General features: G+C 36.1%; 3 protein-coding genes across 3 annotated transcripts; 2 read left to right on the plus strand and 1 right to left on the minus strand.

Moving 5' to 3' along the window:
- The first annotated feature begins 163 nt into the window (after window positions 1–163).
- Window positions 164–4593, plus strand: LOC131648994 (formate--tetrahydrofolate ligase-like). Its single transcript, XM_058918739.1, has 5 exons — window positions 164–669; window positions 800–949; window positions 2142–3317; window positions 3792–3938; window positions 4075–4593. The coding sequence occupies exons 1-5, from the start codon at window positions 337–339 to the stop codon at window positions 4348–4350; spliced, it is 2082 nt and encodes a 693-aa protein (XP_058774722.1). The 5' UTR covers window positions 164–336; the 3' UTR covers window positions 4351–4593.
- A 4462-nt stretch (window positions 4594–9055) lies between these two features.
- LOC131648996 (protein trichome birefringence-like 4) lies at window positions 9056–11605 on the plus strand. The gene is made up of 5 exons (XM_058918741.1): window positions 9056–10183; window positions 10298–10490; window positions 10589–10782; window positions 10895–11053; window positions 11135–11605. The coding sequence occupies exons 1-5, from the start codon at window positions 9132–9134 to the stop codon at window positions 11481–11483; spliced, it is 1947 nt and encodes a 648-aa protein (XP_058774724.1). The 5' UTR covers window positions 9056–9131; the 3' UTR covers window positions 11484–11605.
- A 133-nt stretch (window positions 11606–11738) lies between these two features.
- Window positions 11739–15312, minus strand: LOC131648995 (transketolase, chloroplastic-like). The gene is made up of 7 exons (XM_058918740.1): window positions 14683–15312; window positions 14225–14315; window positions 14027–14132; window positions 13623–13905; window positions 13285–13433; window positions 13050–13203; window positions 11739–12939 (listed from the first exon to the last, which is right to left on the minus strand). The coding sequence occupies exons 1-7, from the start codon at window positions 15148–15150 to the stop codon at window positions 11980–11982; spliced, it is 2211 nt and encodes a 736-aa protein (XP_058774723.1). The 5' UTR covers window positions 15151–15312; the 3' UTR covers window positions 11739–11979.
- Between the last annotated feature and the right edge of the window lie 55 nt (window positions 15313–15367).

The raw sequence follows: 15367 nt of genomic DNA on the forward strand, positions 1-15367 counted from the left end.
AATAGGGACCCTTCCGTCATTTTCCTTGCATGCAACATTCCTAAAAGCTTTCTTCGTACAAATGGACGGAAATCAGAAAGCTTTTCACACGTGTTTCCTTTCTCTCTGACACAACCAAACAACAAAGCAACACCTTTTTCTAAATTCTTTCCACTATATTCCCTTCCATCCTCCACATTCCATAAAACCAAACACCGCATTAAAGTGAGTATCCGAAACACTCTTAGCTCTGCAAGTGGGTTTTCTTTTTCTCTGAATTCAATTCATTCATCTCTGCTTTCTGCGTCACCATCGAATCTTTTTTTTTTTTTTATAAATAAAATATTGGACGAAACAATGAACAGCGTTGAAATCGTCCAATCATATCCATTCAACTCTCTGTCAATTTACCATAACACCCCTCATCTTCGACACGTGTCAAAAAACCACTCTTTCACTCTCAACCAAATAAACTGTGCTCTAGATATACATCAACAACAACAACAAGAATCACTCAATCGAAAATCAACAATGAGTTCTTCTGTGATGAGAAAGCTTGACGTACTTTCTCCGGTTCCCGCCGATATTGATATCGCTAACTCCGTTCAACCGGTTCACATCGATGAAATTGCGAAGAATCTTAACCTTACTCCCAATCATTACGATCTTTACGGCAAATATAAGGCCAAGGTTATTATTATTATTATTATTATTATTATTATTCAATTTTGTTTCGTATTTGTTATGGATAATTGTTGTTTTGGATTGGTGAAGAGTGTGATTTGATTTGAATTGTGCATGTGTAATTGTGTATGTGTAGGTTTTGTTGTCGGTTTTGGATGATTTGAAAGAATCGAAAAATGGATATTATGTTGTGGTTGGAGGTATTACTCCGACTCCTCTTGGTGAAGGGAAATCTACTACTACTGTTGGTCTTTGTCAAGCTTTAGGTGCTTTTCTTGATAAAAAGGTTTGCTTCTATGACATTATGCCACCTCTTTATATCATAGATGTGTGTGAGATTTGGTATGAAATAAGAATGTGATACGAGTATCCGACACCGATTTAAAAATATTAAAGAGAAACAAATATTTTTGGACACTTGGCTGACTTTTCTACATTTGTTTGATTTTTCTGACATGTGTTAGACAGACACTGCGACATGCCTAATTCTAGAGGTGTTTGTGCTTCATAGATTTTAATGCTTTCTAGGTTTGGTTAATGACGATCAAAATTGTGGTTAATGTGTAAACCAAAATTTTATAGCTCATTAACCGTTCATTGAGTGTATATTGCTAACCGAGTTATTTGTTAATGAAGCTCAATGGATGGTTAATTTGTTAAATTGTTATTCATTTTAATTATTGATGTACGAAATTGTGATAGTAAAATGCAGTAGATAGTTAGTGAATCATCTGTCTTGGTGTATCGATACGCTATAATTATGAACATCATTAAGAAGGTGTAGTGTGTGTCTGAGTTCTCAACTATATAATGAAGATGAGTATCTTCGAATTTTACTTTTGTTCCTAGGATGTGAATGATGGGTGCAAATTTTGGATTAAAATAATGGCTAATTTGGTATTTAATCTAGGATGAAACTTTTGGAGCATTATTTGTTTATTATGTTGTGCTGTCTCATATTCTTGACCATGAATGTAAATGTACACCTGATTACAGTTAAATCTCTGTTTTTTTTTAGGATAATATGCTTTGTATGGGCCATTACAGCATGCATCAATGGGGTTTATTTTGTAACTTCCGAACATTATGAATTCATGAGACTAGTTTTTAGTAGTAGTAGTATTCTCAAGAGAAACAACTGTTTTCACTCTCTTGTGAATGTATACAGATGTTTTCACTCTCTTGTGGAGGTTTTGCCATGTTGAATTTCCCTTATGATGTGAGATGAAAAAAATTTTGATTTAAGAACTGTTCTTTCATTACTTCTCTTCACTGGCTGTGTGACGTGCGTCCGAAATATTAATGAAAAACCACCATTTTAATCATGTGTTAAGTTGTGCTGGATATGTAAATTTTACTGTTGGTTTTCCAGCCTTACATTAGTGTGTGCATGTGCCTCCCCTAATCAAAATATTAGTTACGAAAGAAAAAAGTTTATGCTGGATTATATGTAATCCCATCTCATCTCTTTATGTTAGGTGGTCACCTGTGTTCGTCAACCGTCACAAGGACCTACTTTTGGAATCAAAGGAGGTGCAGCTGGTGGTGGTTATAGCCAAGTGGTTCCCATGGATGAGTTCAATCTTCACCTAACAGGAGATATCCATGCAATAACTGCAGCAAACAATCTTTTAGCTGCTGCAATTGATGCCCGGATTTTCCATGAATCAACACAATCAGATAAAGCTCTTTTCAACCGGTTATGCCCTGCAAATAAAGAAGGAAAAAGGAGCTTTAATGATGTCATGTTTAGGCGTCTCAAGAAACTTGGCATTTCAAAGACTAACCCAGATGAACTTACACCAGAAGAAGTAACTAAATTTGCTAGACTTGATATTGACCCTGATTCTATTACATGGAGGAGAGTAATGGACATCAATGACCGGTTTTTAAGGAAGATTTCTGTTGGTCAGGGACCTGATGAGAAAGGAATGGTAAGAGAAACAGCATTTGATATTTCTGTTGCTAGTGAGATAATGGCTGTTTTGGCATTGACAACATCCTTAGCTGATATGCGGGAGAGGCTGGGGAAAATGGTTATTGGAAATAGCAAGAGTGGTGACCCTGTAACTGCTGATGATCTAGGTGTTGGAGGTGCTCTAACTGTTTTAATGAAGGACACCATTAACCCTACTCTTATGCAAACTTTGGAAGGAACACCTGTTTTTGTTCATGCAGGTCCATTTGCAAATATTGCTCATGGAAATTCTTCTATTGTGGCTGATAAAATTGCACTAAAGTTGGTTGGACCAGGTGGATTTGTTGTTACTGAAGCTGGTTTTGGGGCTGATATTGGAACTGAAAAGTTCATGAACATTAAGTGTCGATATAGTGGTTTGTCACCCCAATGTGCAATTATTGTTGCAACAATAAGGGCACTAAAAATGCACGGTGGAGGGCCTGCAGTTACTGCTGGAAAACCTCTTGATCATGCATATTTGAATGAAAATGTTGCTTTGGTTGAGGCTGGTTGTATTAATTTGGCAAGGCATATAATAAATTCAAAAGTTTATGGTGCGAATGTTATAGTTGCCATCAACAAGTTTTCAACCGACACTGAAGCTGAGCTAAATGCGGTTAGAAAAGCTGCCTTAGATGCTGGAGCTTTTGATGCTGTAGTATGTAGCCATCATGCCCATGGTGGCAAAGGAGCAGTAAGTTCATGCTTCACATGTCTTTGCATATTTCTGAACACAAAATTATAGGAAATTGAGTTATAATAATATTAGCAAGGCCATAGAAGAACATAGAGAAACATAAGAGTGAATAGATCACTATAATTAAGTTGTGGCTTATCATATTCTGATATAAAATTTAGTTTTTAGCTTTCTTCATTATTTTCTTGACGGAAACTTAAAATTTTAATCCCTAGCCAGTTGTGCCCTCCTAATTTTTATTTTGTATTGAGTCAAAAACCCTAATAGTGCTGATGGTAACACAAACTTATCCATCCTGTGGTTTAAACTTGATTTTAAACAAATTGCACTATTTCAGGGCTACAACTAGCAGCAAAATTAAGTTCATATACATGCATTAATAGGATAGATGCAAGTCCTATTATCTTTCTGTTAGTAACTTTGCAAGTCTTGGTTCTATCATTTGCTGAGGTATGTCTTGTCATGATCTAGGTGGACCTGGGCATTGCAGTTCAAAAAGCTTGTGAGAATGCAACACAGCCATTGAAGTTCTTATATCCTTTGGATATAGGTATAAAAGAGAAAATAGAGGCAATAGCAAAGTCGTATGGAGCCAGCGGCGTTGAGTACTCAGAGCAGGTGATCTTATCTTGTTTGGTTATGTCACTTTACTTTAACTCCTGAAAAATATAACTAAAGTTATTTATGAATTGTTAGTGGAACACAAATAGATGTATTTTTTACTTCCTGATTGAGATTCTCAATGTCTAACCAGGCCGAGAAGAAAATTGAGATGTATACCAAGCAAGGATTTTCAGGGCTTCCAATCTGTATGGCTAAGACTCAGTATTCATTCTCAGACAATGCAGCAGCTAAGGGAGCTCCAACTGGTTTTGTCTTACCAATAAGAGATGTAAGAGCTAGCATTGGAGCTGGATTTATTTATCCTTTAGTTGGAACAATGAGTACCATGCCTGGATTGCCAACAAGACCATGCTTCTATGACATTGATATCGACACAACAACCGGAAAAGTCATTGGTCTCTCTTAATTATTAAACCTATATCTAGTGGATCGCGCTCTAGCTGCTGCAAAACCTTCGCGGATGCTATTACCAAATTCCCAAGTGTTATTACAACACCATATTCCTCCATGATGTTCTCTTGTTTCTTTGCTTAATGGAATAATTATCTGAGGAAATATTGTGTACTTTTTGTTCATGTTACCGTTTCTGATAATGCATAATTTAATTTATGGAAAACTCACAGCTATAAGGCATAACAGTCTCACATAATTCATGAAATCTAAATGGAGAGAACTTAAAGTTTCATAATAATTTACTTAAAAGTTTTTAGATGATTTTATTGTTAATTTGGTTCTTTTTGGAAATTCAAGAGACATATTTCTTTAATTGTGAAGTTTGTGATTTGCTGCAGAATGTACCACGGAGATTTTGGCTGAAAAATGAAATGGCCTAGAAGATAAAAACATCCTCTATTATCTTTTATGTCTAACATGGATGACAGTTAAATTTGACAAAAAGAATGCGATAACTTTAGTCCTGTCATTGCTGATATTAACATGTTGATTATGAAACTTAATAATGCAAAGGTTTGGCATGTTTTTAAAGAAAATTGAGAAATGCTAACTAAACAAAAAAAATATTAATCAAAGAGGATGGAGAAATGATAAATAAATTAATAAAAAACAACACTGTATTAACTGTTATTAAGTTTTTTTTAGCATTTTTTCTATCACGGGATGTATACCGAAATTGATTTGATCTCGTTGTTTACTTGATAGTAGGGATGGTAAAACGGGTCCGGTTCGTTGAAAATGTCAGTTTTGTCTGCACTTGAGTGCGGGGTGGGCAAAGAGTTTAAGTTCGCACCATCTAATGTGTCTGCTCCGCTCTATTTTTACGGGCTTTGCGGGCACATGCATTTGTATGAAATTTTGTTCGCAGACCCGTTCCACCTACCCTCACTTTTAGTGCGGGGCGGACCAAAATTTTAGGCATGCATTATCAAGTATGCCCGCTCCGTTTCATTCCATTTTTTTGCGGGCTTTTGTGTGACATGTCTTAACCGAAAAGACATGCCAATTTGTCATCCTACTTCATAATATAAGATGTCAATAGTATATGTCAATTCTTTTTGTTAAAATAGCATATTCAAAAAAAATATCACCACATATTTGTTTAAAAATAAAAGGATGCAAAACACCCTAAATAAATGTATTAAAAAATAAAAAGAGATTACAAAAAGGATAAAACAAAGGGACATACAAAGAAACAACAAGGACCAAGTCTCCTTTAGTGCATCAATTTAAATTCAGAATTACCTAACTTCTTTCTAAAGTAATGAGTAGTGATCTCTTATAGACTCTCTCCCACCATGTAAAGTTTATTGCTCGAAGTCCAAAGATTAGCAATGGTGTCTGGACACTGGTTACCTTCGGGAAAAATGTGAGTTGCAATGAATTGCATAGACATGGTGAGTTACAAGCAATTGAGCCATATGTTTCTCATACTCAAAGGAACCATGGAAGGCTTGCTTAGGGCCATGATGACCATCTTTGAATCTGATTCCAACCGCTTGGACTAATTCCTTAAAGAAGCAGTCTCCACAACTAACATTACACCCATGAGTTCAACTATGAAAGCATCAACAATGCCAATCTTGAAAGCAAAGCTCCCTACGTGATCACCAGTGGAATTCTTAAAAATACCTCCACAACTAACAGTACCGGGAACAACCAAGGTAAGCCCTATCATGATTACATTTGATCAAGTCAGAAAAAGGAGGTGACTAAAAGACTTCCTCGATAGAGGGAGCATTAGGAGGGTGGATCTTGACTATAAAGGCCTTAAGCATGAAGAAATCAATCATGGAAATTCTAGAGACTTTAGATGTAGCATTACCAGTCGACGATACATCGGATATGATTGATGAAATGCAGTGTCTCCAGTGTTCATTAATGTTGTTGAACCTTAATTGGTTGCTAGCAAATCATATAGAACTAGTCGAATTAATAATGGTTGAAATAATAGTTACCTTACATTCAGAGGCCCATGATCTGTTCAAAATATTCATTTGGAGTCTATCGTCAAGGACTTTAGGCATTATCTCATGCTTGAAAGTGACTCATTGGGATAAAAACCAAGGTGTTTGCATTATAGTTAGAAAAGATTCAATCATTTGTGGAAAAATTAAGTAATTGCCCTAACTATATCAAACTTAGGCTTGATTGGCAAGCCATATTTTGAACTTAAAGCTTGTATGAAAAAAAAAAATTGTTTAGTAACCGTTTTTTATCACAAACTTATAATTTATTCCTCTGTCCCAAAATATAAGAGAAAAAAAATAAAAAACACACTTATTAAAAATAAGTAAAAAACATAATAATTTAACTAAGATTTTGTTGAAATAAATTGCTTTGAAAGATGTAAAAACAATTATAATTGGTCGTTGAGAATAGAAAAGATAAGAGAAAAAAAATTAAAAGCAATTTACATTTAATTTTACCTTGACAAATATGAAATTGATTTTTTTCTCTTATATTTTGGGATAAGAAAAATGCATTTTTTTCTGTTATATTTTGGGACGGAGGGAGTATTTTACTAGATTATAACTTATTTTTCAAACGCTATTTTAAATAGCGTTCTAGCTTATAGCTTATCATTTTTTCTTCCATTAATACCCTTATAAATTTTAATTATTTTAAATGTGCATTCAATTATTAATTAAGAAATATCTTTTTATGTCATTTTACATTTATCAACTAGTTAAACCGCTAATTTTATCAAACATTTTAATTAGCTTATCAGCTATGAATCATTAGCCAATAGCTATCAGTCATCAGCTATAAGCTACCTTATCACCCAATGGTTAATTTTACCAAACAGAACCTTAACAATGTGATTGATGTTTTGGCCCGATTATGATGGTCATCAGACAACCACTCGGGAGGCGTGGAAATTTGTCTAGAACATTCGTAGTGCATAGAAACTACCATATGGAAAGGTGCACACAATCCAAATCCAAGATGTATTCAACGACTCTTCACAAAATACGCCTAGCAGCTGGTTGTTATAATCGTCTCATTATATAAAGAATAGGCGCCAAGAATTTAGGGACACAATTTCAAATTCAATTTCAATTTACTCTTCTCCCTCACATACTGACTTGACATTGGAGTATTAACCTTGTCGGTCAATCCCCACTCCACCGCATCGAAAGCTCAGATCCACCGTAATCCTCCACAACCACTGATTTACCATCCACTTCTGATTCCACAATAGAACAATGACGCCATATGTAGGATTCGACTTCTGATGCTGGTGTTTTCCGCAATTGCACATTCTCTTATTGATTCATCAATTTGAAACCTTTCAATTTATCATATCAAGAGTTTTCATAATCGAACACGAAGATCCACCGTGTTCGACTTAATCAACTAGTATATAGATAAGTAATAAATAAAGGTAAACAAAAATGGAAAAATGTGGGTTTTATACATATAAATGAATACAATTTTATTTGAAAAGCATATAATATATAGTATTAAATTAACCTATTACCAATAAATATTTATTTTGTACAATGAAAAGAAGAAAAATAGAAAGAAAAACCTTTATACATATTCTCAACAAACCCTATAGATCTCTTAAATACCACAAAAAATTCTATTTTTACCCTCAACTTCGTAGATGCACATCCGAAAACACCTCATATTTTGAAAAAATTAATTCCTTTCATAGATACATCTACGGAAGCGTAATAAACTAGTGTATATGGGGAAAAATGTAATGTATGCACTATATACTATTGCAATATAATCCTTTTTGTAGTTTATGTGTTTATGTGTTTTATACTATTACATGCCACTGCTGTTACTGCTTTGAATTCTGCCAAAAAAAAATAGCAGAATTAATTAATGACATTGTTTTAACTGTTGTAATATCTTAGATCTCTTAGTTTTCTTAATTTTCTGTTTGAAATTCCGTTGTAATGTCGATTAATCAATGAATCAATGCATGGGTCTTTTATGGTTAAAAATGTTGTTGTTCTGGTTTTCTGGGTCTGGGTTGATTCCGTAGATGCATCTACGGAAGTCTTTCGTAAGTGCATCTACGGAACAAAATAACATTTAAAAAAGGGTGCTTTCGGAGATGCATCTACGAAAGCACGATGGCAGTTTTGTCAATTCAGTGATGCGCCTCGTACCTATTGGGTGGATTAAGAAATCTTCTAAAAGAATACATGTAATATATGTAATATATTTTTAAGTTCGTAGACAAAATTATAATAACCACGTAAAATTCACAAACCCAGTTGGTAGTATCAAAGTTAGAATTCTGGTATGTAGTGTAACCTAATAATATCAAGATTTGCCACTAATACATAATACATGCAAATATTTTAAGTTGGGGCATAATGGGTTTTATGGTGATAGTTTGTTTTCTTAAATTTTATAGGATTATCATTAAAAAATTGTCTTTGCATAATATGTGTTGTTGTAACTTGTAAACAAATGAGAAAAGTGTCTGGCAATGATATGCACCTAGATTTGAGGGATGCTATATATGCATACAAACGAAACTACCAAAACGGCTTATACATAAAAATCTTCCGTTCCCTCCTTTTTCTTCTCTCATTCCCAACTTCATACCAAAAATAGCATTTCAACTTCAACCATCATCATCTCTCCCATGCATCATGCATGCATTTTTTTCCCTCTCCCTCTAACTATCATCTCTTCTTCTTCTTGTAAATATACTTCATATTATTACCATGTACATAGAAAAGTAGAAGAAATTAATTGTTAATAATGGTGGATTCTCCCGCAAGGAAGCGTTTGTTGGCTAGAACCGACTCCGTTCGCATCTTTCCTACAAGAAGAGGAGCTATAACTTTTACTTATGCTTTCACTCTTGCATCTATTTTATTCATGCTTGTCATTGTAAATACTTTTCACCCGTCTTCACGTAGACATCATTTTACTAAAGTTATGACTCACATTTTCACCTCTAATTCTTCGAAACCTCCTTCTAATTCACCTCAACATAGCCCTACTCATGATAAAACCTTTCATAAAGATGATGAATCAGTGGATCATAGGATTGTAGCTTCTCCTTCTCCATCTCAAATTTCTAGAAAAGAAGATGATGGATTGGTGGATCATAGGATTGTAGATTCTCCGTCTTCATCTCAAACTTCTAAAAAAGAAGATGATGGATTCCTGGATCATAAGATTGTAGGTTCTCCTTCTCCGTCTCAAACTTCTAAAAAAGAAGATGATGGATTACTGGATCATCATATTGTAGGTTCTCCTTCTCCGTCTCAAACTTCTAGAAAAGAAAATGATGGATTACTAGATCATAGAAATGTAGCTTCTCCGCCTCCATCTCAAATTTCTAGAAAAAAAGATGATGAATTACTAGGTCATAGGATTGTAAATTCTCCGTCTCCGTCTCAAATGTCTAGAAAAGAAAATGATGGATTACTAGATCATAGGATTGTAAATTCTCCGTCTCCATCTCAAATTTCTAGAAAAGAAGGTTCTGGTTTAGCACGAAAGCGAAGTAAAAAACATCGTAAGGCGCATCCACCGATTGGTGCTACGATTAAACCACAACAAAAGAAGTCTTTTGCACCCATGCCTTCACCAAATGTAGTGCAAAGTGATCAACAACATTTGGTGGAATTAACAAAGAATTGTAATATGTATGAAGGGTCATGGGTTTATGATGATTCATATCCACTTTACAAAGCCGGGTCTTGTCCTAATATTGATGAGCCTTTTGACTGTTTCCTCAATGGTCGAACTGATAATATGTTCGAAAAGTTCAGATGGCAGCCTAAGAATTGCAACATGCCAAGGTATTTCTCACTCTCTGTCTCTCCCTCTCTTTGTTTGAGAGAGATGAGTTGTGTTTGTTTTGCTTGTACATTTTGGTTCCGTTTAACTGATACGAGTGTGTACATGTTCTGCAGGTTCAATGGTAGTGACATGTTGGAGTTACTGAGGGGAAAGCGTTTAGTTTTTGTTGGCGATTCCCTCAATAGGAACATGTGGGAATCTATGGTGTGTGTTCTTAGTAATTCAGTGGAAAATAAGAGCAAGATTTTCGAAGCCTCTGGTAGACAAGAGTTTCGAACAGAAGATTCTTACTCGTTTATCTTTGAAGTATGTCTGTCATATGTTATTCCATTCCATTCAACTAGAAAAATGACAGCAATCAAATTTGAGACTGAAATTGTTCTTTTTTGTTAACCGATGAACAGGATTACAATTGTTCCATCGAGTTCTTCCGTTCCCCGTTTCTTGTTCAAGAGGGGGAGATTCCAACCCAGAAAGGATCGAAAAAAGAGACACTCCGTCTTGATTTGGTTGAGAACTATTATGACAAGTACAAAAATGCTGATGTTTTGATCTTCAACACAGGTCATTGGTGGACTCATGAGAAAGTAAAGGAAGGGTAATGCTTTCTTCTCTTCTTTTCCCTTACTTTCAAACGAAAAATTACTTTAGAAGATTTATCGGCCGGAATAAGGAAAACTAAGATTGGAACTTTTTCGAGAAAATTGCAGGAAGGAATATTATCAAGAAGGAAATCATGTTTATGGACAACTGAATGTTGAAGATGCAATTAATAAAGCTTTATTGACATGGTCACATTGGGTGGATACTCATGTTGATCCTAAGAAAACTACAGTTTTCTTTAGAGGCTATTCACCTTCTCATTTCAGGTAAAAAAAATCAAACATTTAGCTTGTTTAAGGTTTGGATTTAGGATTCTGTATAACCAATCCTCTTTGATTCTGCTACAGGGACGGGGAATGGAATTCTGGTGGTCAGTGTGAGAATATTACAGAGCCAATGAAAGATGAATCTGATTTGCCAGAAAATCCTGCAACAATGATGAAGACTATTGAATCGGTAATTACAGGAATGAAGACTCCGGTGTTTTACCTGAATATCACGAGAATGACGGATTACAGAATTGATGCTCACCCTTCCTTGTTCAGATTCACCAATATGACTGAGGAGACCAAAAAATTTACGCTCACGCATCAGGATTGTAGCCATTGGTGTCTTCCTGGTGTTCCTGACTTGTGGAATGAATTAGTGTATGCTCACCTTTTACAAAGGTTGAAAACAAACAAGGGAAATCCTTGAACTTGATTTTTGATACATTGTTATAATCCTTAACAGGCTTCATAATATAGTTGTGATTTAATCAGCTCATAAATCGAATCACCGGGTTGTGTTATTTATATTATTTTCAATCAAAGTAGCGAAAACGATTGCTTCTTGTACTTGTTTTCAATTCATTCTCCCAAAAACTCGAGGGAGGATCGATGAATTCAAGGAAGTTGCCAAGGAAGCAAACAAAAATAGACGCGTTTTTTTAATAAAGAAATAGAAAAGTGGTAGAGTGAGAATCACTGAATTCAACTACATCACAGTGTTGTAATTCACAAGCCAAAATAGTTTTTACAAATTCATACAACTTCCTTAATTCATCTCATCATTTAATCTATGTTGCTCCTTTGTGAATCATATGCAAGAGCAATCTATTCATCCTTATTGTGGCGAAAATGATATCTCAAGAAACAACTCTCGTAGTAGTAATACAAATCTTAATATCTCGAGAAACAGAACATCAATAGATCTATGAAATTTCTTTAGCGGCAGAAATAACAGCTTCCTTGGTTATACCGTACTCCTTGTATATTTTTCCTGCCGGAGCACTTGCTCCGAACCGATCAATACCTATGGTTTTTCCCTTGCTTCCGACAATCTTGTGCCAACCGAAAGTTGATCCTGCTTCAATGCTGACTCTTGCTGTAACAGACGCAGGGAGAACACTCTCCTTGTATTCATCTGACTGATCATCAAAAAGTTCCCAGCTTACAAAAGAAACAACTCTTACAGTTTTTCCTTCCTTCCTTAGATCATCGGCGGCAGCCGCGGCAATTTCCAACTCAGAACCAGTTCCAATCAAGATAACATCAGGTTTGTTACCTGACGAGTTGTCTGAAATGGTGTAGCCTCCCTTTTCTACGCCTTCAATAGAAGTTCCCGGAAGGTTGGGCAACTTTTGCCGAGAAAGGGCGACAATTGAGGGTCTCTTCGCGTTAAGCACGGCGACTCTGTATGATCCAGCAGTTTCATTACCATCAGCTGGGCGAAGCATCAAAACATTTGGCATTGCCCGGAAACTTGCCAGGTGCTCTATTGGCTGATGAGTAGGCCCGTCCTCTCCAAGTCCAATTGAATCATGGGTCATAACATAAATAACTCCGGCTTCACACAAGGCAGAAATCCTTATGGCAGCTCTCATGTAGTCAGTGAAGACAAAGAAGGTTGCACAGTATGGAATGAATCCAGGGCTATGAAGAGCAATACCGTTGCAGATTGCTCCCATTGCGTGTTCCCTAACACCAAATCGAACATTGCGCTCTTCTGGAGTAGCCTTTTGGAAATCTCCAAACGATTTCAACAAGGTCATGTTGGAAGAGGCAAGATCTGCACTACCACCAATAAGACCAGGAAGAACCTTAACCAGGGCATTTAGATTTGCTTGTGACAAATTTCTTGTAGCGTCGGCAGGGGTTTCTGGAGTGTATGTCTGAAAGTTGAAGTCAAATTGGAAGTATAATCAATATTCCGCAAATGGTTGATGGAAGATTTTATTTAGACATAATCAAAAGAAACCAAGAAGTGTGACAATTTACTTACCGGAAGTGCTTTCTCCCAATCAGCGGGTAATTCGCGATTAATAATAGCCTTTAACTCTGCAGCTTCCTCTTTGTATTTCTTCTCATACTCGGCAAACTTAGCATTCCATTCAGCTTCAAGTGCAGCACCCTCAGGGGTATGGCGACTCCAATGCCTAAGGAATGTTAAGCAAGTTACATTCAAGATCATGAAAATATCAGTAAAACAAAGATATAACTAATGCATCCATTCGTACTTTTTAACATCTTCCGGGACATGGAAAGGCTCATATGGCCACCCAAGGTTCTGCCTTGTAGCGTCCACTTCTTTAGAACCCAATGCGGCTCCGTGAACACTGTAGGAATTAGCCTTGTTTGGAGAACCAAATCCAATGGTAGTGGTTACCTGTGAAATCGTAATCAAAATTAATGAAATATTACCATATGACCAGCCTCAAAGCCAAATAAAACCGATAAAACAACACCTAAGAAAAAGGAGGTTTAATTTCATCTAGAGCAATCACACTATGTCACTTCAACTAGTATAATCAATTCATATATCCACTTACTTAAATCTCCATTTCATGTCACTAACCTTAATCAAAGTAGGTTTGTCTGTGACAGCCTTTGCTTCCTTAATAGCTGCACGAATTTCATCATACCCGGTGTTTCCGTTCTTTACCCAAATCACATGCCATCCAAGTGCCTCGAAACGTTGATCAACATTTTCAGTGAATGCGATTTCAGTGTCACCATCAATTGAAATGTGGTTATCATCATAAAACGCAATAAGCTTCCCAAGACCCCAATGTCCAGCAAGTGAGCACGCTTCATTTGAAATTCCTTCCATTTGACAACCATCACCCAATATAACATACCTAGAATCGGCAAAAAACAAATAACGAAAAAAACAAATGTCATTACCAATTAGAAAAACACCAATTCACAAATGTAAACATGTATAATCAACACGGAAAAAGATGTAATTGGTTATCTCACGTGTAATGGTCAACAATCTCACTGTCAGGCTTGTTAAACCGTGCAGCCAAATGTTTCTCAGCAAGTGCCAATCCAACACCATTGGCAATACCCTGACCCAGAGGACCTAAACAACAAAAAAGAATACAATATTTGAATACTCGCGGTAACATAGACAAAAGAGAGACAACATTATCAGTATTATTATTCTTATGACACCTGTGGTGACTTCAATTCCATAAGTCTCAAAATTCTCAGGATGTCCAGGAGTTTTACTTCCCCATTGTCGAAACTGCTTCAAGTCTTCTTCCTATTATTTCATCCAAACCAAACACAACAAATTCAGCTCAACCAACACACAAAAAAACCATTCGATACAATCAATCCAATCATCAACAGACTAACAAAACTCTAAAAAGCTAGCCGAACTCAAAACCGAAAAAATACTCGATCAATCACATAAGCAATCATGAACAATTTTCACCTTACTAAACTGATCAACCCAATAACATAAAAATAGTCAAATATTTTCAACTATCATATACATATACATATACACTATTTCCAAATTAGTCTACTTTCATAACTAAATCACCAAATCCAAAAAAAATTCAAACTTTAATACACAATATATAGAAATCAAGCTAATTTCATGACTAAGATGAAAGAAAATCAACCTTGACACTGTCATATCCAGCAAGATGAAGAAGAGCATACTGAAGCATACAACCATGACCAGCAGACAAAACAAACCGATCACGGTTAAACCAAGACGGATTCTTAGGATTATATCTCATAATTTCATCATACAGAATATGCCCCATTGGAGCACAACCCATGGGTAAACCAGGGTGACCCGAATTCGCTTTCTCAACAGCATCAATAGCGAGAAACCGAATAGTGTTAACCGATTTCTCAACAAGAGAAACCTCAGCTGTTTTGTCGAGTGTTTCGACAGCTGTTGCACGGACGGTTGTTGATGCTGTTCTCCGACGTGAACCGGTTGATGAGGAGGTGAGTGGTTTGGGTTTGAGAGAGGGGAAGGAGAGGGAGGAAGTGGAGGAGAGGGAGGTGCGATCGGAGTTGAGGTAGACGGCACGTGCGAGGAGTGCTTGACAGAGATGAAGAGAAGAAGAAGAAGCCATGATTGAGAGAGAGGAGAGTGAAGTGTGATGAGTGATGATGGAAAGATGAGATGGATGGAGAGAATATAGAGAGAAAATGGAATGGTTGGTCTTTGTGAGGTGTAGAGAGTGTGGAAAATCTCAGCCTATGCTTCTTGTTTTGTTATCTATCTTCTTTCAACTTATCTACCTCTCAATTCATTTCATCATCTATATTATATTCTCTCTACTATTTTGT

The sequence above is a fragment of the Vicia villosa genome, linkage group LG2 (genome assembly GCF_029867415.1).
Source record: "Vicia villosa cultivar HV-30 ecotype Madison, WI linkage group LG2, Vvil1.0, whole genome shotgun sequence".
Taxonomy (NCBI): Eukaryota; Viridiplantae; Streptophyta; class Magnoliopsida; order Fabales; family Fabaceae; genus Vicia; species Vicia villosa.

Bases quoted from the DNA above. Each gene is read 5' to 3' on its own strand.
- LOC131648994 (XM_058918739.1), top strand. From the start codon at position 337: ATGAACAGCGTTGAAATCGTCCAATCATATCCATTCAACTCTCTGTCA. The intron at 3,318-3,791 runs GTAAGTTCATGC...GTCATGATCTAG, and splicing joins CCCATGGTGGCAAAGGAGCA to GTGGACCTGGGCATTGCAGT. The intron at 3,939-4,074 runs GTGATCTTATCT...ATGTCTAACCAG, and splicing joins GCGTTGAGTACTCAGAGCAG to GCCGAGAAGAAAATTGAGAT.
- LOC131648996 (XM_058918741.1), top strand. From the start codon at position 9,132: ATGGTGGATTCTCCCGCAAGGAAGCGTTTGTTGGCTAGAACCGACTCC. The intron at 10,783-10,894 runs GTAATGCTTTCT...AGAAAATTGCAG, and splicing joins CATGAGAAAGTAAAGGAAGG to GAAGGAATATTATCAAGAAG. The intron at 11,054-11,134 runs GTAAAAAAAATC...ATTCTGCTACAG, and splicing joins TATTCACCTTCTCATTTCAG to GGACGGGGAATGGAATTCTG.
- LOC131648995 (XM_058918740.1), bottom strand. From the start codon at position 15,150: ATGGCTTCTTCTTCTTCTCTTCATCTCTGTCAAGCACTCCTCGCACGT. The intron at 14,316-14,682 runs GTTGATTTTCTT...ATGAAATAATAG, and splicing joins CTGGATATGACAGTGTCAAG to GAAGAAGACTTGAAGCAGTT. The intron at 13,434-13,622 runs GTTAGTGACATG...ACGATTTCACAG, and splicing joins ACAAACCTACTTTGATTAAG to GTAACCACTACCATTGGATT.